Below are 22,369 nucleotides of genomic sequence, written 5' to 3'. Positions count from 1 at the left end.
ATGCATTTCATTATCAAAGCACTGGCAATAATGTCTAATCTAATTTTATTAACAACAACTCATTCTTACTCATTGTTATGTTACTCTTTAAGACCCTGTTTGTGATGAACAGAGTATGACTCAAGCGCAGTGAACAGACCAGAGAATGAAGTTGCAAAAAATCTAAGTTTTACTGAGGCTCAGTTCAAAAACAAAAAAACAAAGCAGGACAGGCATCAAGCGGAATTTACACGTATATTAAATGGTCAAAAATATTAACAACACTACAAACTATCACAGGAGCAGAACAACGAGCAGAACAACTGGTTTCAGGAATCACACGGATATAAAATGGTACGGAGAACTCGTCTAACGAAATGACTGATACAATCTGGCAATTGGTAGATAAAGAGCTTTTGTTTAAAAACAGGGAAGCTCTGATGAGCAAATGGAACATAGGTGAGGGACAAAACAGGTTCGAAACTAAACAATGGCAGTAAAGTAACAGAGTAACCATGGGTAATTGAATGACAAAATAAAACAGGAAGGGAATTTACATTCATGGCAGTCGTCACACAGTTGATCTTTCTTCATGCTCAGTAGAACCTCCCCCTCTGTGGTAACCGGTTATATAAATACCAAATGTATCGTCTTATTGTTTTTACACTATAAGAATAAGCATAGGGACAGTGATCTTAGTTTAGTCTGTTAATTTGTTTTTCTGTTGTTCAATATTGTTGTATAAATTATTCAGAGTTGATATGCTGCGCTACATTACAAGGAACCATATTTTGCTAGGTTTTGGCTGTCTTCTCGTCTTTTCTGGGTAAGACTTCTTTATTTACTTTACACTACAACTTATTATCAAGGAAAAAAAAGGCTGAAAAAAAAAGTGTGATATCAATAATCAAAAAAAGTGTGATATCAATAATCAGAATATTTATTCTTGCAAGAAGGAGCAGAGTTGTATCACAGTTATGCGTCAAGTTGCTGCTCAGAGATCTGTCTCTGAGTCCCTGTCTTTTATACACAGTGATAAACAAGCTTCATAACAAAGTATGAGAGTTGGTACCAGGTTGAATCAGTCCTCCTTTATCTTCCTTCGAAACAGACTTCAACATTATCCGTCTTCAAAGACATCCTGTGGACTGCAACATCACGGCTATAATGTGACAGTTTGTTTCTCAGTTACCAAGCATCATGGAAAAGTACAAACATTATGCATACATCATTCTGTATTTTTCCAACAAAGGCAAAACTATTTAAAAGGGACAGCTCACCCCAAAATCAACAATACATATTTTACCTCTTACTCCTAATTCCTACGTAAAATTGCTTACAGCCAGGTCTGTAGATTATCTCGAGTTATGACAAAGAAATACTTTTGAAAAGTGATGATGAGAACATACTGTCAAAATACATTAAATAATGACCAACACTGAACCACAGGAAGAGTAGAATTCAAGTAATGTTCCACCCACAACATAGTAATGTTACTGAAGGAAATGTGTTTTATTCTCTCCATTTTAATCCAGGGGATGTAAAGATTAATGTCAAAAGGCTATATATGGAATGTGCACATTTACCTTTAAACAAGAGCCTGAGTCAGATATGGGAAACATTCAGTGCTGTTCATTAATTCATTATTTACCAGACTTACATTTCCTTAACGGATAATAAAGTGGTAGAATCTGAATGTATTAGAGCAGGGGTCTTCAACATGTTCCAGGACAAGGACCCCCAAACTGATAGAGATGGAGCAGGGACCTCCTACTATATATATTGTAAAAAGTTGTGTTTTATATTAAACTGGGCCTAGTGCCATGTATAAACATACCTCTTTATTGTGCATTCAATACTAAGCTATTCAAATAATACACAGGTTCATATATTCATGTTTTTATTTTAAACGTGCAAGGTACAGTGAGTAGGGTGGCCGTGCCACTGCCATTTAGAGACATACCTTACAATACAATATCAACATTAATTGCATGATAATCATGCATACAAGCTATTCAAAGTGACGTTTCTATTTTAAACATAAATGTGGAAACGAAAAATGAGTGATGGCCTATTAGTGCCACTGCCATGCAAAAACATACCTGTTATCTTGCATACAAAACTCAACTATTAAAATGATGGACAGATTCATGTTGTTTGGTCGAGTTACAAAACGATCCATTTTCGCTCATAATGTCCATGCACTTGGCATAATGATATACTGGCCTCAGTAGTTGGCTGTTGTGGATATGAGCTGCAGTGTTTTAGCCAGGAATATCTTGCAAAAATTATTGCACAAGGATTCGTGGGTGAAGTAAATGTCGTTGGTTTTTCTTTGACGGGGAACCGGACAGACTAGCATGTAACATGCGGCCTCGTGATTGGCACAGCAGCGATAGGGCGGGTCCTCCTCTTTGTGTGTAGGAGGCTTGACAGACAGGTCCAGACGAGTCTCGCGCTGTGAGTGAACCGGGGCCCAGCTTGAGAGAGCTGGTTGTCCTGATTGTCGGGTTTGATGAGTTTTATCATTTAAGAGAAACAATAATCATATTCTGGGTTATTTGATATCGATGTCACAATCTGAATTTCAAAACGTACAGACGCAAATAATTCATAAATAAGACGATCGCATTCCGCCGGTAGAAATGGATCCTGCGCTTATAAATAGAACACAGGACACAGTTTGTTAACAGACTACAGAGAGAAATACCTCTACAGTGATGATTACTGTGTGTCTTTATTAGTTATTAGTATTATTAGTTACTATTATTAAGTACAGTGATCATGTGAACAGATGCAAACTTATCAAAACTCTCTCCAGCTGTTAAAGCCGACTGACAGCTGATCCAGCTGTGATCATCAGCACCGTCATCAGAAACAGACGTCGCTTCACGTGAAGCAACTGAGGAAACATAATTCCTCGTTCCTCTCTCCTTGCATGGTTTCCTCCATGCATCCCTGGTGGGAGGGACTAAGACGCAAGGAAAGGACCCAAGTGAGGGAAACAGGGATGCAATTAAGAGACTTGGGATGTACCCAGACGTCCTGCTTTTATTCTTGGCTCCCCCACTGCCGATTGGCCAGCCTGCAGTTGGTGCAACCCACCGAGCAGCACGGCCGGCCCTTACAGGTGGAACCCAGTCAACTGATTGACATGAAAGCAGACTGAGGGAGAGAGAAAGGAGGAAGGGAAGGAGGGGAGAAAGCACAACACGTAAATATGTGGATTTAAAGACATGTTTCTAAATGGCAGTGGCATGGCCACCCTACTCACTGTACCTTGCACATGTTTAAAATAAAAACATGAATATATGAACCTGTGTATTATTTGAATAGCTTAGTATTGAATGCACAATAAAGAGGTATGTTTATACATGGCACTCGGCCCAGTTTAATATAAAACACAATTGTATACAATATATAGAGTCGGGGGGCCCTGCTCCATCTCTCTATCAGTTTGGTGGTCCTTGGCCTGAAAAACGTTGAAGACCCCTGCTCTAAAGGATGCTGAAAACAGGAAAACATGACCTCATGGCCACTGGCAAGCGGAAGTGTAGCTAAACTCGCCATGATACTACACTGGCTACATCCCAAGTCTCTCAATTGCATCCCCGTTTCCCTCACTTGCGTCCTTTCCTTGCGTCTCGTGGGGGACCATTTGTGGTCATTCGCGTGAATCGCGTCGGACGCGCCGGAGAGTGGTCGTGGCTTATCGCCCTGAAAGCCGTTCAACTGTCCGCCATCAACCATGGAAAAAATAACCTGTATTTCTGCTTAGTACTTGTTGTGGAAGTCCCAGATGTCCCGGGAAACTAAACGCCGTCTTGTCCGGTTCGTAACATAGTCCGGAGGAGCTCTGTGAATTGTATCGAGGTGTATTCACTGTCTAGCAAGCCTCACGTCGGCTGGTTTACTACAGCTGTATGAACACTAAACAAACTGATTTTGCTGGGATTTTATTGCAATAAACAGATAAAAGGGATGCCGAAATAACTACGTAATGATGCCAGTTTGTAAAAAGCCCTAAAACCAACAAAAGGCAGTAAAAGATGATCAGACGAGTAAAAAATAAAAAATATTACTAAAACATCAGTGTTTCTTAAAAAAAACCCGCAAAGAAGTTTAAGTGTAAAACTTGTAACTACCGATGTATTCATTTTTTGTATCTGTGTGTCTTCACAGGATCCTGTATATCCGTCATGGGCCAAGCATCTCATCCTTCTGGTAATGTCGCTGAAGACGGCATGTGTCATTTCAAATACATGCATCAGACACTAACCATAGAGTCTGATGCCTGGAACTGCCCAACAGTTCCAGGGAGTTTCATACTGTATGAATTTGTCATATGAGTACATATTGTATTTCTTTTTTAAGTTTTTGCCCGGACAATGGCCACAGGAGGATCGTACAGAACAAAATGAACACTGAGTGAGGATGAACTTTTCTTTTCACCAACAAAAACAGCAGCTTATTTACGTAGGCGCTGCCAAAGTGAACAAAACAGAAATTTTCTATATTGTAACTCGAAATAGATGACAAAGAATATGAAAGAGAAACATGCTTTCCAGCCTTTGCCGTAACAATGTTAAACTTATTGCGCCTCTGCTGCTGGTATGCAATACAAATATCCTGCTTGCACCACATCACCTTCCAAATTAAATTACACACTTTGTAAGTCCTCATTAATCCCATCTCTGCCCAACAGTTCCAGGAAGTTTCATACTGTATGAATTTCTCATATTATGACGAATAAATATTGTGTTTCTTTTTTAAGTCTTTGCCAGGACAATGGCAACTGGAAGATCAGCGAACTCAAAATGCAAACTGGGTGAGGATGAACTTTTCTTTTCACCAACAGAGAGAAAACTGACAGCTTTCCATTTACACTTGATAAGACTCTGGTTCACCTCCTGGCCCTGAAAAAAACGTTCTTTCTGGGGAGTGAAATGCAAAAACAGCTTATTTACATTGGTGCTGCCAAAGTGAACAAAACAGAGATCTTCAAGATTGTAACTCTAAATAGATGACAAAGAACATGAAAGAGAAACATTATTTTGCGCCTCTGCTGCTGGTTTGCAATGCAAATATCCTGTGTACTGCATTTACCCCTGCATTTGTCTTTGGAATAGTAAAGATACATTTAAATTAATCTTTGCTCCATTTTTCCAGAGTTAAATATGCTCAGCCAAGCACAACGATCAGGTAAGCTAATAAAAACAGATATCACATTATTCTCCTGTGTAAAATGTATACATAACATTTTATAGAATAATCAATGATGAACATATCTCCTTCACAAAGTCAAAGATCAGACTTCACTTTATTAAAATGTTCTTGCATTTGTCACAAACCGGGCCGAACGGCCATGACAAAAAAGGGAGATGCATTCAATGAAACAGTTGATTAATTATTTATTAAGTTTAAAGTAATATAAAAGACAAACATAGACTAACAGACATGTGAAGTCAGTCATTTCAGCAGTGTAAGTGAGTGGGTGCGTGTAAAGTGTATATGCAGGGTTGTCTAGTGTAGAAACAAACCATAACCAAATCCAAAATGGGTGTCTCAGGAAGGAGAGAGAGTCCAACTAAGAATCCAGAGGGTTTTTATACTGAGTGCTCTGGCACACAGGGCCAGTGTTGCAAATGGCCTCAGGTGCTTCCACTTTGCCTGACGACCCACCTCCACACCTGCAAGGAAGGCAGCCAAACGAACAGGCAGAGAGGGTCGTCACACATTTTATGTAATTGTAACTGGTGAAACACAACATTTTGCATGTTTTAATGAATTGTGTATATGGTGAGATGTAAAGTGATAATTTAATTTGGAATCATCTTCTGCCACAACTTATTGAATATTGAACATACAGAGACAAACTACTGATCATTGCTGGACTAAGACCTGGGAATGCTTAATAAAGTCTGAATCCACAATGTATTTGTTCTCCCAAGACGTACTGATGTGAACTCAGTGACAAACTGGAATGCTCCTCTGGTTTGGGAGGGAACCTTTGATCCAGTGGTTATCGATGTAATCTATAAGAGAATGGACCCAAGAGTTGCTGTGGTGTTATTCGCTGTTGGCAAGTAGGTACACAGGATATTCTCACAGGATATTATAGGAGTGAGGTTTGACATGACCCATTGCTTCAGGCTGAAATATAACATCTAAATCTGAAAAGGTAAAGCTACTTCACATACTGTAAATACTACTTATCTTTTGCATGGTGTTATTTCTCTTGTGTTGCCTTTTCTAATTGTTCATCTTTATGGCTCGCTTCTTTCCTTCCAAACAGATACACACGTTTCCTAAAGGGCTTCCTGGAGTCAGCTGAAAAGCACTTTCTTGTTGACTTCAGGGTCACTTACTACATCTTCACAGACAACAAAGGAGATGTCCCCCAAGTGAGTTTTTGTTTCTTACTATGTTTAAAGTAGTGTTGTGCATGGCTGCTACACAGCTCAACTGATAGCCATTTAACAATAAATTCTGTGCGGCAAAATAACGTTTTTAGTTCACTGTTACTTTGTTGTGATCCAGAAACCCTTGGACAAATAAGCCACTTTAAGACTGGTGTTTTCATATTTATTAACTATTCATATTTATGAGACTCAAACCAAAAATAAATGTACACATATACACATGTAAGTATTGTGTGTTTGTCTGTGTTTGTCAGATTGAACTGGCTAAGGGCCGGAATATCTCAGTTATCACCGTCCCTAGTGCCAAGCGCTGGCAGGAAGTAGTGCTTGGTAGGATGAAATGGGCCACCATCACCATCGACAAACAGGTAAGAAGTGAAATGCACAAAATGGACGCATTCAGTAGCTATTGCTTTCAAATTGTCATAGCTTAGTTGTTTAATGATCATACTAGTTCTTACAAAAGAAAAACAACAACAAATGGATTCATGGATTCACTGAGTGGCACAAAAGATAATATGGTTCTCTTCAATATATATTATTTTTTGGTCATGCAGTTCAGTCTCTGCGTGTTGCAGTCAATCTCACATCTCAACTGTAATGTTTTCAGATCCGTAATGAAGCGGACTATCTTTATATGATGGACATCGACAGTGTCTTTCACAACAGAGTTGGAGCCGAGTCTTTCAGTCAGCTGTCTGCTGTGCTTCACCGTGGCTACATGGTTTTACTCTCTTTCCTACAGTATATTCATGCCAAGTTAATGGAAGTTTTTATCATAATAATAATAATAAGGTTATGTGATCTAATTGTTGTATGTTTTCATTGATTCACCTATTACACCATGTGTTATGCAGGATCAGCCACAGCATTAACTGCCGTAACAGGTATCGGCTATAGCCTCTCATTCCTATTCCATATTTCTAAATCTTTATTTTTTCTCAGAATAGCAAAAGGACTAAGTTTCCTTATGAGCGCCGGCCCGAATCCAAGGCCTTCATTCCTGCTGATGAAGGAGACTACTATTACACTGCTGCTATCTGGTGTGGATACCTGGAGGACATGTATAAGCTAGTCAAGTAACCAAAATCTAATTATTTTTAAAGTTATTTTCATTTTGCTATTTAAATTAAAAGGACAATGTACTGTGGATAGAGAGTAATGATTTGACAGAGCCGACAATAAGGTATACATTTAGACACTGGATGGGTAAAACCCTTTGCCCTTCACATCTGGTGTATTGTTAAAAACATAAATCACAATTACAATTTTTTTTATATATATATATATATATATATATATATATATATATAATTTTCTCTGTCTTTCTGACCTTTCGCCACCTATGTGACCATTATTTAAGATGATTGCCACAACTAATTTACCAAGTTTTGTTTAAAATGTATTTTAAAAACAAAATAAAACTCTGCAGTGACTCTTCTTCTACTTCTTTTGTTTCATCAGATACTGTTACACACAGTCGGAGGAAGATGCTAAGAATAACATCGAAGCTGTTTGGCAGGAAGAGAGTCACCTCAACAGGTACATGTGTCCCAATTTATCCCCTCATTTTCAATGATTTTACTGTTCTTATTTTTAAGGAACAAGTTTCAAGAGAGTCCAACCTGCTCATATGCTCATTTCTAATGTTTTTTTTATCTGCCAGTCTTCATCATATTTCTTTTATTTATTAGACTGTATCAAGTTTCTTATTTTCTTGAAGAATCTCATCTTGAGTATTAGACACATGGATATGGAATATACATTGCTTATCTGTCTCTCTGTCATGCAGGTACCTGCTGTACAACAAGCCAACCAAGGTGCTGTCTGCAGAGTACCTGTGGTCAGACTATGATGCAATACCGGCAGAAATTAAAGTCGTCAGGATCTCCCAGCTGATCAAGAACTATAAAGAAGTGCGGCCCAATGGTGGACACTGATGTCAAGTCAATGACATTAAGACCATGAAACTACATTTAAAAATGATAGCTGGGGATATTTGTAAGAGGTTGCTTTGTCTATTCTGTACTCAAAGGTATAAATCAAAATAAGTGGATTTCAATAAACTTAAACCAAACCACATTTTTTTAATATTTTTGGTTGTCAGATGTCTCCCTCAAAGAACAGTTTAACCAAGGTAAATTGAACTGCAGGTATTACAATGTGCTTTGTTTTGTGGACTTCTTCACCTCACCTCATCTTGTCAGTTATTTATTTATTGGCATCAGACCACCTCATCTTGTCAGTTATTTATTTATTGGCATCAGACCACCTCATCTTGTCAGTTATTTATTTATTGGCATCAGACCACCTCAGCATCTGTTGCAGCTTTCACTTTGTGTCAACTGTTTTGTTTTTTTTTGGGGTTTTTTTTTAAAAAAGGTATGCACATTGTTGTGAAATATCAAATGATATTGTAACAGCTGTCAAAATTGAAATATGGAAAATTACTGCATCATGCTTGCACGCTCACTTTACATCCTAGGGCCATATATGGGCTTAGCATCCGGTAAAGGGAGAAACTATACGCAAACAAAACTAGTAAGCAGCCACAGACAGGATGCACATCGTGTAGCAAGGGCCATTTAAACTGCACTCGCATATCGCTTGACAGTTCTTGACTTTTAGAGCCTCTTATACTGTTGAAGAAAATCATCATATAACTTAGGATTGAACTGAACACATCTGGATTCCGTTACATAACTGTTACGTGAACACATTCTGGCTCATAGATACATTCTTATGAAGTGATTAGGGAGCGCCACACAAATTGTAATAAATCTCTCCAATTCGTACCAAAACATTTCCCGTACATGGATCGTGAGTGTGATCTGCCAAAAGGTTATCTTGACCCAGACGAGGACATGAGAGCATGACAAATGAAGAGACCAGATGTGCTTTGTTTTTGGTTCAACGGACTGGTTTGATTGGTGGAAAGTAACTTAAGGGGGGTGAATCTTGACTATAAAAGTGATCTGTGAAAAGTAATACATTTGGATTTGTTTCGATATGCAGAACTTGTTGATGTTGGCTTGATCTTATTAAAAACACTTCCCGCTGGTTGCAACTCCAGTTCGCCGTCTCTTCTCGTCATTTTGCCACAACAATACACGACGCCCCTGAATTTGGGGGCTTTGCGCTCAAGTGGCGTCGTAAAAATTGTCGTAAAAATGTACATATCAATAGCGAATATTGTGCATGTATACATATGTTATATACCAGATTAAACAGCAACAGCTGGGCAACACTATCATGTAAGTCACTTTTTACACACTCCAAACACAATTATACTAACTAATATAAGCGACTAGAAGATTTACCACAATATCACTTATTTTTCGCCACAAATCGGCGACCTATGCATTCCGTTTGCATCTCCCATCACAAGGCTGGCAGCTATCATGGCAGATGATAGCACATGATAAAGCACGAGGATTCGACCGCGAGTCGAATCACATCTTCCTCATTCCTCTCCGTGAAACCATTCAAAAGTTACATACATAAAGCCAAAGAACAACTCTTCCGCATTGAACAAGGTGTCACATGATGAAGTCCGCCAATCACAGGCCTTAAAAAGGTCTCCATCGACTCAGACTGAGATGAGAAAATTCCATGGAGGAGAGATATGAGATCTCAAAATGGCTCAAAATGATGCCAAACTGCTGTATTAGGATGTATTGAACACTAGTAGTGATACAACAAGTGAAATATATAGTTAAATAGTCTATAAAATATATATAAATATATAAAAACCAGCGCAACAGCTGGTTCTAAAAATGAGAATTTGGCTTGACTGTCTGTACCCACACCTCATTTATGCTGGCCTGCTTCACTCAATCGAAGTAAAATTTGTTTGTGGAGACATGTAAAACATGTTGTGCTATGACTGTGGTGTATTTTTAGGCTTATATCTGCATTATTTCAAATAAATATTTTCAATACAAGTGCTTTTTTTTCATGTGAACCTGAAACTTTTCAATTTGAGCTGTGTTCCATCTTCATTCAGTATTAACCAGTAACATATACACAATATTTACACATCTGAACAAGTGTCTCACAAGTTTTACCTGTATTATACCATCAAAATTATTAAAATAGACCTTGTAGTTAGAGAACTACACTCTCTTTAGCCTAAAATTAGGGCTAGTGATTAAGAGACTCTTCTCGCTATCAGAACCTCCTCTCAGGAGAACACATAGCAAGTCCCCGACGGTAAAGCGTTGGAAACATCCTTAATCGGAAACAGCATTATACTATACAGAGCATTATAGATTCCCTTAAACCAAAACCCTCCTATCCAAGGAACAGATAAGCTTCATCATATAAACTTGTACCTATTGATTGTGGAAATAAAGACACTTTCTTTACCATAGTATTGCAAGGAACTTAGAATTAGAGTTTTCCTCTCTTTCTTTCCTATTCCCCCTTCGTCGTATCCAGGAGGGGCACCAGAGCTGTGTCGTCCGAGGTGAGTGTGTAATCTAATCTAGACTCGTGATTGGTCAAACTTACAAAACGTTGTTAAAGAAATCAAAAAGAAGGTTGTTTACAGTGGGGTAGATCCACCCACAGGTTCTGCCTAAGTGTCCTGGTAGTTCCAGACGTCTGCCTAAATCCCACAAAGTGAACCTACGTGAACCGGACCCCTGCAGTTCAGCTTTAGCTGTTCTGAAAAACCTAAAAGTCCTCCTTGAAATCATTGCCCAACATTGATAAACCGATAAGGACAAGTAAGGAATCTAGGAGGCGGGAGGCGATAGTTGCTATTGTGGGAGAGTACCTCTGGTGTCGAAATAGGGGCAAAGGGTTTGCTACAACCGGCTAGCCTCCCCGGAAGCCTGAGACACTGAGGGAAAATAACCAATAGTCAATTGTTGAAGAGAGAAAACGCAACATAGCGCACAACGTGGGATATCGACCACAAATCGAGTTCAATGATAAAGAACCCCGAACTGAGAACCACCAAAAACGTTATTCGACTCAAATACATTTTTACGGGAGAAGCTGAAACTCCTAAACATACAGACTACCAAGAAACCCACTTGTAAAAATAACCCACTGGTCAAACGCAAAGTAAGTTAAAATACTGCTGAAACGAAAGAGATCCAGTTACCCGTTGGAAGAAAGTAGGTCGCTCCTCTTTCGAGGCAAACTCAAAACCGAAAAACAACCGTACCAAACAACCAATCAATGGCAGCCGCCGTGACCAGTGACTGGGTCACTGAACCTGATTCAGAGGACGAATCGGATAGACCACGAAGACCTGTAAAAAGAAGTTCATAAGAATAATCACCGACAGGGTTTGCTGTTGTAAAGGGTTTAATGAAGAACTTTTATATTGGGAACAAAGGGATTTTCAAAACCATAAAGGTAAAGAACTGAAACACCAACAGAGCTGGTCTGTAATAGCGGAACTAAAGAAAGGAAAAAAGGTGAGAGTGGAACATATACCTAGCCACATGCAAGGTATCACTAAAGAACACAAAGCGAAGCGAAGCGGATGAATTAGCACAGTGAAGGGACCAAGAGGAGGAAATTCACTTAGGAAGCCTCCTTTTCAGAAAAACGTGCATCTTCCCCCCGGAGTGGGACACAGAAAACGGTGTACGAATCCCAGAAGACAAAGCTAAAGCAATATTAACAAAAATTCATGACTGTCTCGGTCACTGTAGCATGCAAAGAACTAAGATCTGGTTGAAGGAACAACGGATACACGTACCGAAGTTCAACAAGCTTTTTCCAATCATTAAAACCAATTGCGGTAAATGCGCGGATAAAGGGGGAATGCCGAGGGCCCATGGGTCCCCACTCCCTATCACAACAGAACATCCTGGAATGCATTATTCTGCTGACATAGCAGGCCCATTAAATAAGCGTTCGTCAAGAGGAAATTGCTTCATCCTAGTTGTCACGGATAACGCAGGGGGCGATACCCGAGCATACCCACTTAAAACGGCCACAGGTCGCAACGTTGTTGTCTTTACAGGTAAGACTCCAAAACCACTTAGAATGGATAATGGTACACATTTCAAAAATAAACTGGTGAAGTCACTTATGTTGCAACTAGACATAGAGATGATATGGGCCAGCGCCTATAAACCCAAAACGAATGGAATAGCAGAACGAGCGGTTAGATCAGCTAAAGATTTTATATGCGCAAACTGTCCAAATGACTGGGACGACCCCAGGTATCTAATGTGCCTAAATGAACACCTATCGTTGCCTAAACTTCCGCGAACGAACTCCCAACCTAACCATCCCTCTCCATCTTGTCTACAGGCATGAGACTGGGCGTGGTTGAACAGGGGACAAAAACAAGGCGACCAACCCGTGCAAACTAACAACGAAGGTCAATACCAAATAGAACAGGTGACAGGTAACGTGGTGAAACTTAAAAACAAAGGAAACGTGCATATCTCACAAATCATTCCGATTAACCTCAGTTGACTAAATACGCTAGTAAGCACAAAGTGACCCGAATCCGGAAGTTAGGCGAAAGCCTAAGACACCATGGTTGAGGAAAAACCAAAACTCCTCCAAATCATGAGAAGATTCACATGTATTCTCTCCTGCGATGAGGGGGGAAAGACCCAAGTAGGCCTGTCCTCTATGGGCCACTAGAGTGGAAAACATATGAACCCGGCACATGTTACCTATGCCAAAATAAGGTAGCAGATACCCTATGGCAGGGAACCAGGTCCACAAGACCCAAGCTACAGAAAACCCCTTGGAGGGAGATCAATAGGACAGCCAGAGAAGGGAGTGGGGACCGCAAGGTAGCCATGTGCAACACATGCTGGACTAGAGAAGGATTAAGGTGGAACATAGTCAGATATGACCACTCAGGTATGCCTGGATGCTGCTGTAAAGACACCCAAAGGGGCGTATTTACCTGCAGCACAGGCACGGCGATGGTTACTACTGTAGGTGCCTCCTTTACCAGGACCATGGTAACCCTGACCCCAGGAGATATCTCCAGACTGATCCTAGGTCAGTTTGAAGAAACCGAACCGAAAAGGGACTACGGACATAGCAACCCCCAATCTTCCAGAAGAAAGAACAAAAAGCGAGCGAAAAAAGAAAGGATCCAGAGAACTGGACACACTCCTCAGAGAAAGCACCGAGCATCACCTAAAACCCACTCATGGGAATAAAATAAAACCCCACAATTATACATCATATTTTTTGTTGTTTTCATGGTAAGGTGATTTGTTGCAGCAAAGTGCTGTCCCATTACACCATTTCAAGCCCTCACAGTCTCTCACACTCGACCACTTAGGTGACGTCAGTAAGTCCTTGAGGGTTCAGGGTTTGAGGCTTTAGGGGGGACATTGGGATTGGGCCTAGGAGAATAATTACGTGAGTCAGAGAAGTTATTTCACATGACATTCTCCAAAAAGAGAAAAGTGGTCAGAGAGACCAGAGAGACCAGAGTCATTAATGAACAGACTCTAATATGTTAATTCTTCCCACGGACAGTTTAAAACCAGTATGTCATATGTTCAGAGACCGTAACGGTTGATAAAACGGTAATGTGAAGCGTCAATACGAGACAAAGCATAACTCTTTTGAGCAAACGTATCCACTCACATCTGAAATGAAGACAAAAAATAAACCTAAGAGTCGAATATGATCAGAATCCTACACATTAATTCACTTCACAACAATGATGTTAACAGAGAGAATAGAGCTGAAACAAGTGGTTTAATAACCACAGATAAAGTCCATGCTCACTGATTTCTCTTATTAGAAGGTGAGAAAAATATGATATTGTGGCTTTTTTGATTGACATCACTTCACCCTGAATGAACTGAATTTAAAGCTACAGGGCAATTCAGTGAAATACATTTCTTTTATAATACTTTATTTTAAGATGCACATTTTTCAAAAGCTTTCTGTTATGTAATTCATTCTTTAATGCAGCCCTTATTTTACTTGAACTGAGAAGAACATATATTTATGTATTTCTATGTATTATTTATAATCCTTCCAGTTAGATTTGAAAACTGAGAATAATAATTGTTAAAATATAATTGATGTGTACTTTCTTTATTTGATTTGACAGTTGTTGACTACACAGAGACGCTGTTACTACTACTAGGCGTCTTGATATATATACTGTATATGGCACTAAATAGCACAAGTTAGATATTATTGTAATGTTCCGGACCTTTGCCCGAGGAGATTTTCTCAATCTGGACCTTTTGGAATTGTTATTGAATACCTTTGGTTTAGGGTTTGAAGTTTTAGGGGGGACATTGGGATTGGGCCAATAAATCAGTTGCAGGCAGCAGACTGGGGTACATCTCAAGTCTCTTAATTGCATCCCCGTTTCCCTCACTTGCGTCCTTTCCTTGCGTCTTAGTCCCTCCCACCAGGGATGCATGGAGGAAACCATGCAAGGAGAGAGGAACGAGGAAATATGTTTTAAGAGACATGAGACGTCCTTTCCTCAGTTGCTTCACGTGAAGCGACGTCTGTTTCTGATGACGGTGCTGATGATCACAGCTGGATCAGCTGTCAGTCGGCTTTAACAGCTGGAGAGAGTTTTGATAAGTTTGCATCTGTTCACATGATCACTGTACTTAATAATAGTAACTAATAATACTAATAACTAATAAAGACACACAGTAATCATCACTGTAGAGGTGTTTCTCTCTGTAGCCTGTTAACAAACTGTGTCCTGTGTTCTGTTTATAAGCGCAGGATCCATTTCTATCGGCGGAATGCGATCGTCTTATTTATGAATTATTTGCGTCTGTATGTTTTGAAATTGTGACTGTGGGGTCATTATTAAATAACCCAGAATATGATTATTGTTTCTCTTAAATGATAAAACTCATCAAACACTCAGGAATTATGTAAAAAGTGTTTCATCTCTCCAGCTCCCTCTGACTGTAATTGTATTCATAATATATGTTATTGAGGGAAATATCAGATCATGAAAACATAAATCTTTCTAATAAATGAAGAAAGTTGTTTGTGGTCGTTTTGTTGTTCAGACTACAATGAACATTTATTTAAACCAGACGGTGAATCAGAAACCTAATCAAATATAAAGCTTGAGTTTATTCTGTGATCCGTCTTCACTCTGGCGTTAAACTCCAGTCAGTCAGTCCGATCGGCTGCAGCTTCCAATCACATAACTGATGAACAATGAGGGGGCGTGTCGGCCGTTAAAAGACTTCCTGGAAGTCTGTTCTCGTGGTTCCTCGCTCATGACTCCTCAGAGGTCCCTCCTCCATCCTCGCTCCTCCGAGCTACAGTAGAGCTTTGGGACGGCCGTCAATATGGCGGTGCAGAAACAACTTCCGGTTCAACCGAGGATCGAGGACCGAGGAAACGACAATTAAGAGACTTGAGAAGTACCCTGGCCCGCCTGAGGTTGCGCTGCGTAATTGCGACAGTGTCGTAAAATGCCAATGTTATGGTCGGAAATCAGACCAGTCGTCCTCTGAGCTGAGTTTTCAGTCGCCCTTCAACAGAGAAAGAGTGCGTTTCTTTGCCATAACAGACACCAGCCCAACGTTAAACCATGGCAGCGACAATTGCACGGAAAGCTGTTGACCATTTGAAGAGCAAAGATTTCAGGGATTATTTGACAAGGTATGTAAAAATGAAAATTGTTAGATTTTCTATTAGCACTCATGCTAAAGTGACGTGTGCTAGTTGGTTGTCGAGTGTCAACTCGATAACGTTAGCTACGGTTACTGTCCCGATTTGTTCAGACAACGTTTTAATAAAATCCAATGAGTATTTTAAGCAATTTGTGTGTTACTTTTTGTTAAATTGGCGTCGTTTCTCTCGATTCTCTGCTAGTTTTTCAAGGACGTTTCTGTAACATAACGTTAGAAAGTAACCCTCAGTTAGCTTGTTTCTCCAGTTTATGAGGTTGGCTGTTAATGGAGACAAAGGCCAGCAGAGATAACTGCTTTATTACTTCTTAACATGTTGTCAGACGTTGGTTAATGTGTACATGATACACACACCCGGGTGGTGTGTGTACTTTCCACAGATTAGCAGCAATCCACACATGGATTTATGACACAGTGATGCAAGGGGCCATCTTTGTTTACATTTGCAACATACTGAAAATCAAGTAGAAAATCAAACAAATGCACTGTAGATATGGTGAGGAATTATATGTGGCCTTTAGCACCAGCTCTGGGGTTTCTTTGACTTTTTTTGTGGTCTTTTTTGTCATCGTGTAGAGAATACAATAATCAATGACCTTACCTTTAACTTGTGTCAACACTGTGGTAAACAGTTCACTGTAACTGTAGTTAAATATGTTCATCTAGGTACTGAAATGTTTCCTATTTCATTATGATCTAATTTAGTAATGAGGAATCGAAGCAGGTGATGTTCCTCCCTGCAGGACCTGAACTCTTTAAATTGTACTAATTCTCTTGTCATTCGTGAATTGTCTGAAACAAACCCGTGACCTATTTTAGGTGGCAGCAGCTCTCGGTCACATCAGTTTGACTTTTCTGTATTTCTCTTCTTTTCTCTTCTATGTGGCCCTGAAAAAAATAATCCTGTTCAACAGCACGGTAAGTACTCAAACTTTCTGTTTGTCATATTTGTTTCTATCTGTCTCTTCTCATCCAAGACTGCCTGTTGGTTTATGTCTATCTTTCTGTTTGTCTCATACCCAATATGCGTGTATCATTTTTACATTTTTACTGACATGTTTTTTTCGACATCAGTACTTTTTAGAATTGATATTGTTTTGGGATTCACAACACAGATTTTACCATTAAGCAATGTGATTGTAATTGTATAGTTCTGTTTTACTGTTCAACCATCTTAAGATACTGCCCAAACCATAAATTGTCTGTGGTTCAAACTGTATTTCGGTGTTTTGTGTGTACCTTCACAGCATTTCTGGGGTCCTATCGCAAACTGGGGTCTTCCCATAGCCGCCATCACAGATATGAAGAAGAGCCCTGAGATTATCAGTGGCAGGATGACCTTTGGTAAGACACGGACACATGTGCTGATAAACCCAGATGTACACATGAAGGGTTCACACAACACCCCCATTCATTTCTGGTTAACTTTTGCTAGAGTTAGGTTTGTCATTTGTACTTTTCTGTAAAGTAAACTACTGCGTCAATTCTTGTTAGTCACTTTATATTTATCGATTGATATTATTAGGTTTCATCTATTTACCCCCCCCCATTGAGATGCTTAATATGATAGAAGTAAGAGTTTTATAAGAAGACAGTGCTGAAATAAGCGATTGCCTGTGTGTTTTATCCTTCCTCTCAGCTCTGACCTGCTATTCACTGCTCTTCATGAGGTTCGCCTACAAGGTACAGCCACGCAACTGGCTACTGTTTGCTTGCCATTTCACCAATGAGGCAGCACAGCTAGTGCAGGGAAGTCGTCTCATCAAATACAAGTAAGCAACATTCTATGATGTGATTTTTTTATTTTATTTTTGTTGTCATTGTAAACAGATCAGGTGTCATGAAACACTGTTAGACAAACTTTTCACAACCTTTCAGCCGTAATCTCCTCAAAGTGGTGGCTTTATGTCACGGTCCACAATAACCTGTTCATAGAGAAACTCCACTCTGTTGGTCATAATTCCATTTGAGCTTCTATGAAGAGTTTAAGAAATATAAGTGATGTTAGGTAGATTAGCAGGCTACTATTATAGCATTTGCTTTGTCATATAGCTTCAAGCTTGTGTGTTCAGGTTTGGATCGTGATGTCCTTTTTTTTTGTTTGAAATGATAATGACCAAAAATAGTAGTGTCTTTCCAGTTATTTTTTGAACCTGATCTTCATTTTGCCACCATGGCTTTTGACCTAGATCACTATTTCACCAATGACTTAATGAAAGAGTTAGGTTAAAGAGCAATGTTATCAAAGTGAAACTCAGAGTGACATGCTGCCAGCACTTGGTATGACGACGACGACGTAGGTTTGTAAACAGCTGTTTCTATATTTCTACAGAATGGAGAAGAAGAAGATGCAATCTTAGTGGCAGAGTAAAGCAGATGCAGAACGATCACTGCAGAGTGGCACCATGCTGTTTTAACCACCATGTAAACCTGGACATCAAAACGAATGCATCCAACCATCTTATCTAATCATCTTAACTGTGGCACTTGCACCATTTATTTTAACCTATTGTTACTGTGATTGATCATCCTCGTGCATTTTCACTTTTACTGCACAGACAGAAAAAAGCAGACGCTTTTCCTCCAAGAATTTAGGTCAACTGCTGTGTTTTTGCAACATTCAATTTCAACACACATTGACACACAAAAATCTGATGTGGGTGAATGTACACTTTGCTGAATAGCCTGACTGTTTGCTGCCTTGCACACTGCCTGTTGCACATTTTCAGCAAAACAATCTTTAGTCATCAATCATCTCATTTTAGGTCATCAGCATTATTATTTGTATTACTTTCTTACCTGCTTAGTAATTGAAATATGAATGTTGTTTCAAAGAGAACTTAGCCTGAATTCATCTTGCGATATCCACAGGATGGCAGATTATCACTTGCTAAACATTTGGACTTTGATCCTTTGACCTTCACTTAAGCAGGGAGTACACACAGAGCTACGCTTTTTGTTTGTAGTGCAAAATGGTATACTGTACAATGAAAACGGTGTGACTAGAGGACCCGATTTGGCATAGTTTTATGAAAGTATAATAAATAAGACAAGCTGCTTCTGTCAGTGCTGACCAAACATGTAGTGTGTGTTGTTATCATATGTAGTTCACATTAATTTATTGCCATTGTATAATTAATATAATTTTTCCCTGATTAATGATTTGATTCTCTGGGTTTGTTCAAATAAACTGGCTATGAGCAACTTGAACATAATTCAGCGAGTGATTTAGGTCAAGGACGCCACTGCTCCGTGTTTACACTCAACACTTTGCTCTGCAACGTAATGCCCTCGTTAAATTAACACTAAACACATCTTATCAACAAAGTTAGAAAGTACATATCAAATGAACAGGTGGCTTCGAGCTGGATGAATATATTAAACAATTTTCCAATCAAGACTGTCAAAACCAGTTTTGGAAGTAGTAGATTGTTTAAGAAAGGTAAAAAAAAATCCTGCATTTTTACTTCATTAAAAGTACAGAGGTATTATCAGCAAATGCAATCAAAATGCTCATTATAAAATGCTGTATTACTGATGCATTATCTTGGATAAGCAGCATTTAAAATGTGTAATTAAAGTTAAGGTGTATATATGTAGTAGTTAAGTATACTTTATAAAGTATAAGTGGACTATACTGTAGCTAACAGAAAATGTATGCATTTTCTTCCGAAATGTAGTGGAGCAGAGGTATAAAAATGGAAATTGTCAGGTAAAGTGCAAGTACCCCACAATTGTACTTAACTATATATAATATTAGTATTAACTTGCTCTATTGCAGTCTACCACTGGTCAAAACAGATGCCATGGAGACAAATATTCAAGTAAATTAAGCTCAAATACATTTTTGAGATAAATTGACATAGAAAGAGATAACCTAAGTACTTCCAGTAGATGGCAGCACTGCGACATCAAGAACCCTGATGTTGTGAGAGGTAAACGACAAAGAAGAAGACCAACATGGCGTCTGTGAGCAGCGATGAGTGGAAAGCAGTTTGCGACAAATTCACCAACGCCCAGAATCTCACTGTTGTAGAATCACGAAATGACCCCGAAAACGACCCGTTCCGCTCCAAATACAAGGCCAGGGAGCTCCTCAGAGAGATATACTGCTCGCTCAAGAGCTTCGAGGCCGGCGACGGTGAAGAGGAAAGCGGCGCAGAGAGCGGCGAACAGCGGCCGACAGAGCCGCCGGTGGACGGGCAGAGGGAGGACGGGCTCGCTCGGGGCTTCAGCGGCGACTCGCCGGCTGGGCTGCGGGCCGCTAAACTCGGGGCTGTCGAGTACTATCTGGGCGTCAACCATGTGGACACAGAGGAGCTGTCAGCCGGGCAGGAGCATCTGATGAACTGCATGAAACTGCTCGAGAGATGCAGTGTGTCGTCGGAGAACGTGTCGCTGTTTATCCATGCCAGGGTAACGTTCACGTTAACTTATCCGCAGTCATGCTATACAGAGAAATGTAACGTTAAGTTATGAGGGGTTGTGAACGACTTGATAGAGATGAACCAGAACAAATAATAAACTACAGTCAAATCAGCACCGTCATGATCAATAACTCCATTTAAGGAGCGTTGTAGGCCTGTTTACATCCTTTCCCCTTTTACATGCATTACAGTTTTAATATATATATATTTGTATATTGATATATTTGTGCCATAATTACTAATAAGAACCACATCCCATACACTTATGATGAAATAATCAATCTACTGTAGTACATGATCACATGATGCTTGTGTTATCAGAACCAGTTGGGTATCCTGTGGGCGGGCCGGGATGAGACTGAGACGGCTCAGGGATTCCTTGAAACAGCAGAATCCATCTACCAACGGTACATGAAGGAGGTAAAGTTGGTGTCCTGTGTGACTGTTTACTTGAAGCTGCTGTTACAATGACTGATGGATGACAGGAGAGACTATAGAGGAAGAAAACATCACTGCCATGCACTGTTTGCCTCTTATCGCGATTATCCTGCTTCTTCACAGTCTCACAACTCGTCTATCATCTGACTGTCATGACGAACACTTGAGAGCATACATACAAACCCAATACACTGTATTGAGTAATAAATTGACATTTTTGCACACTTCATCGTCAATTTGCCTCACCATCAACAAGTGGAGTGTCACATGTTGACAAGACAGGGTGATTTTTTTGCAGGTGCTACAATATGCTTGAAAATATTTTCTTCCCTCAAAATAAGATGGATTGTGAATACAGAGCACTAGGTAGCAAAAAAGGGAGAAATTAATTAACTGTTGACACCAGCATTCAAAAGGCAAACTGACTGACGAGTTTTAGTTTCCTGCTACAGCTAGAAGGACAATATTATGGAGTTGTTGTGTTTTTCCAGGACGGGACTCCACCTACCGACATGACAGAGTACTTCACTACTGAGGAGAACCTGCTGACACATCAGGAAAGGACCAAGAGGTAACTTGTGAACTCCAACAGCCCACATAACACATTCAAATGTACAGACTTCCCACCTGTTTATATTAATACTATTGTCCCAAAGTTTGCATGATCGTGGTCGTTCATTCAGCAAACCCCGGGTTAGATTTTTAACTTGTGTCAATTATGCTCTGCCTTGTCCCATATATCATTTCTCTCTTTCACGCTTTCTTTCAAACTTTCCTTGCTCAGGTTTGAGTTGGCCTACACTCACAGCATGTACTACCTTGCTCAAGTCTATAAAAACCTTGGTGAGTCTAACCTGGTTTCAATCAAATCAGCACAACAGTACATGTTTATTTGCTTGTGTAAAATAAATACTTTAAATCAAATGTAAAATGTATTCAATAATATTTAAATATAAAGAACTTCAACTATATTTATAATCCATTGACATCCATTTGATTTCTGAAGTGCGCCTCTGAACTTGATTCATGTTTGTGAATATAAGGAAGCTGACTCTTGTTGTATAAGTGTTTTGCTTTACTTGATGGTAACAATAACTGTGATGGTGTTTCTTCTTCCAGGTGAAACTGAGCGTGCTGCCATCTACTGTCACAGCACCCTGCAGAGACAGTTACAGTTAAATCAGTTCAGTCCAATGGAGTGGGCTCTGAATGCTGCTACACTATCACAGTATTACATCACTAAGGTAGGGCCCATGTTGATTTACATTTATTGCAAACAATTGTTTTAAAACCTAACATCTTTTAAGGGTTTTGTTTGTTATCATCTAAAATGGTTTAATCTATCTAAAGAAATAAATCTATTCTGCCTTGCTTTTACACATTTGATGTTTTTGAGACATGACATGGACTCAATTGATTTTGATTACAGGGCAAGAAGTTTGGTTGTAGAAATCATATATATATATAT

General features: G+C 39.5%; 3 protein-coding genes across 4 annotated transcripts in view; all 3 read left to right on the top strand.

The window, feature by feature from the left end:
- The first annotated feature begins 596 nt into the window (after positions 1 to 596).
- On the top strand, positions 597 to 8,483 carry LOC116382748 (globoside alpha-1,3-N-acetylgalactosaminyltransferase 1-like). Of its 2 annotated transcripts, XM_031846012.1 has the most exons (12): positions 597 to 805; positions 4,162 to 4,203; positions 4,354 to 4,407; positions 4,754 to 4,807; positions 5,149 to 5,181; positions 5,931 to 6,065; positions 6,275 to 6,383; positions 6,656 to 6,769; positions 7,012 to 7,125; positions 7,347 to 7,480; positions 7,866 to 7,943; positions 8,194 to 8,483. In XM_031846012.1, exons 1-12 carry the CDS (start codon positions 741 to 743, stop codon positions 8,339 to 8,341), a joined length of 1,080 nt encoding a protein of 359 aa, XP_031701872.1. In that variant the 5' UTR covers positions 597 to 740; the 3' UTR covers positions 8,342 to 8,483. The 2 variants fall into 2 exon arrangements, with proteins under 2 accessions (XP_031701872.1, XP_031701873.1); XM_031846013.1 differs by lacking the exon at positions 8,194 to 8,483 and having other exon boundaries at positions 7,012 to 7,160; positions 7,866 to 7,947.
- A 7,333-nt stretch (positions 8,484 to 15,816) lies between these two features.
- Positions 15,817 to 19,246, top strand: mpc1 (mitochondrial pyruvate carrier 1). Its single transcript, XM_031846712.1, has 5 exons — positions 15,817 to 16,007; positions 16,951 to 16,954; positions 17,284 to 17,380; positions 17,676 to 17,808; positions 18,369 to 19,246. The coding sequence occupies exons 1-5, from the start codon at positions 15,937 to 15,939 to the stop codon at positions 18,394 to 18,396; spliced, it is 333 nt and encodes a 110-aa protein (XP_031702572.1). The 5' UTR covers positions 15,817 to 15,936; the 3' UTR covers positions 18,397 to 19,246.
- Positions 19,247 to 19,930: 684 nt separating this feature from the next.
- Positions 19,931 to 22,369, top strand: part of kifbp (kinesin family binding protein) — a 5,997-nt gene continuing 3,558 nt past the window's right edge. Inside the window, 5 exon segments of the mRNA XM_031846359.1 lie at positions 19,931 to 20,452; positions 20,785 to 20,883; positions 21,393 to 21,472; positions 21,686 to 21,744; positions 22,021 to 22,173. Coding sequence (XP_031702219.1) covers positions 19,931 to 20,452; positions 20,785 to 20,883; positions 21,393 to 21,472; positions 21,686 to 21,744; positions 22,021 to 22,173 — 913 coding nt within the window.

This window comes from Anarrhichthys ocellatus, unplaced genomic scaffold (assembly GCF_004355925.1).
Source record: "Anarrhichthys ocellatus isolate YVR2014 unplaced genomic scaffold, GSC_Weel_1.0 scaffold6, whole genome shotgun sequence".
Taxonomy (NCBI): Eukaryota; Metazoa; Chordata; class Actinopteri; order Perciformes; family Anarhichadidae; genus Anarrhichthys; species Anarrhichthys ocellatus.
The sequence above is the reverse complement of the archived record's forward strand: the minus strand, read 5'-3'. Positions and strand labels throughout refer to the sequence as shown.

Bases quoted from the DNA above. Each gene is read 5' to 3' on its own strand.
- LOC116382748 (XM_031846012.1), top strand. From the start codon at position 741: ATGCTGCGCTACATTACAAGGAACCATATTTTGCTAGGTTTTGGCTGT. The intron at 5,182-5,930 runs GTAAGCTAATAA...TGTTCTCCCAAG, and splicing joins CAGCCAAGCACAACGATCAG to ACGTACTGATGTGAACTCAG. The intron at 6,770-7,011 runs GTAAGAAGTGAA...TAATGTTTTCAG, and splicing joins CCATCACCATCGACAAACAG to ATCCGTAATGAAGCGGACTA.
- mpc1 (XM_031846712.1), top strand. From the start codon at position 15,937: ATGGCAGCGACAATTGCACGGAAAGCTGTTGACCATTTGAAGAGCAAA. The intron at 17,381-17,675 runs GTAAGACACGGA...CCTTCCTCTCAG, and splicing joins CAGTGGCAGGATGACCTTTG to CTCTGACCTGCTATTCACTG. The intron at 17,809-18,368 runs GTAAGCAACATT...ATATTTCTACAG, and splicing joins AGTCGTCTCATCAAATACAA to AATGGAGAAGAAGAAGATGC.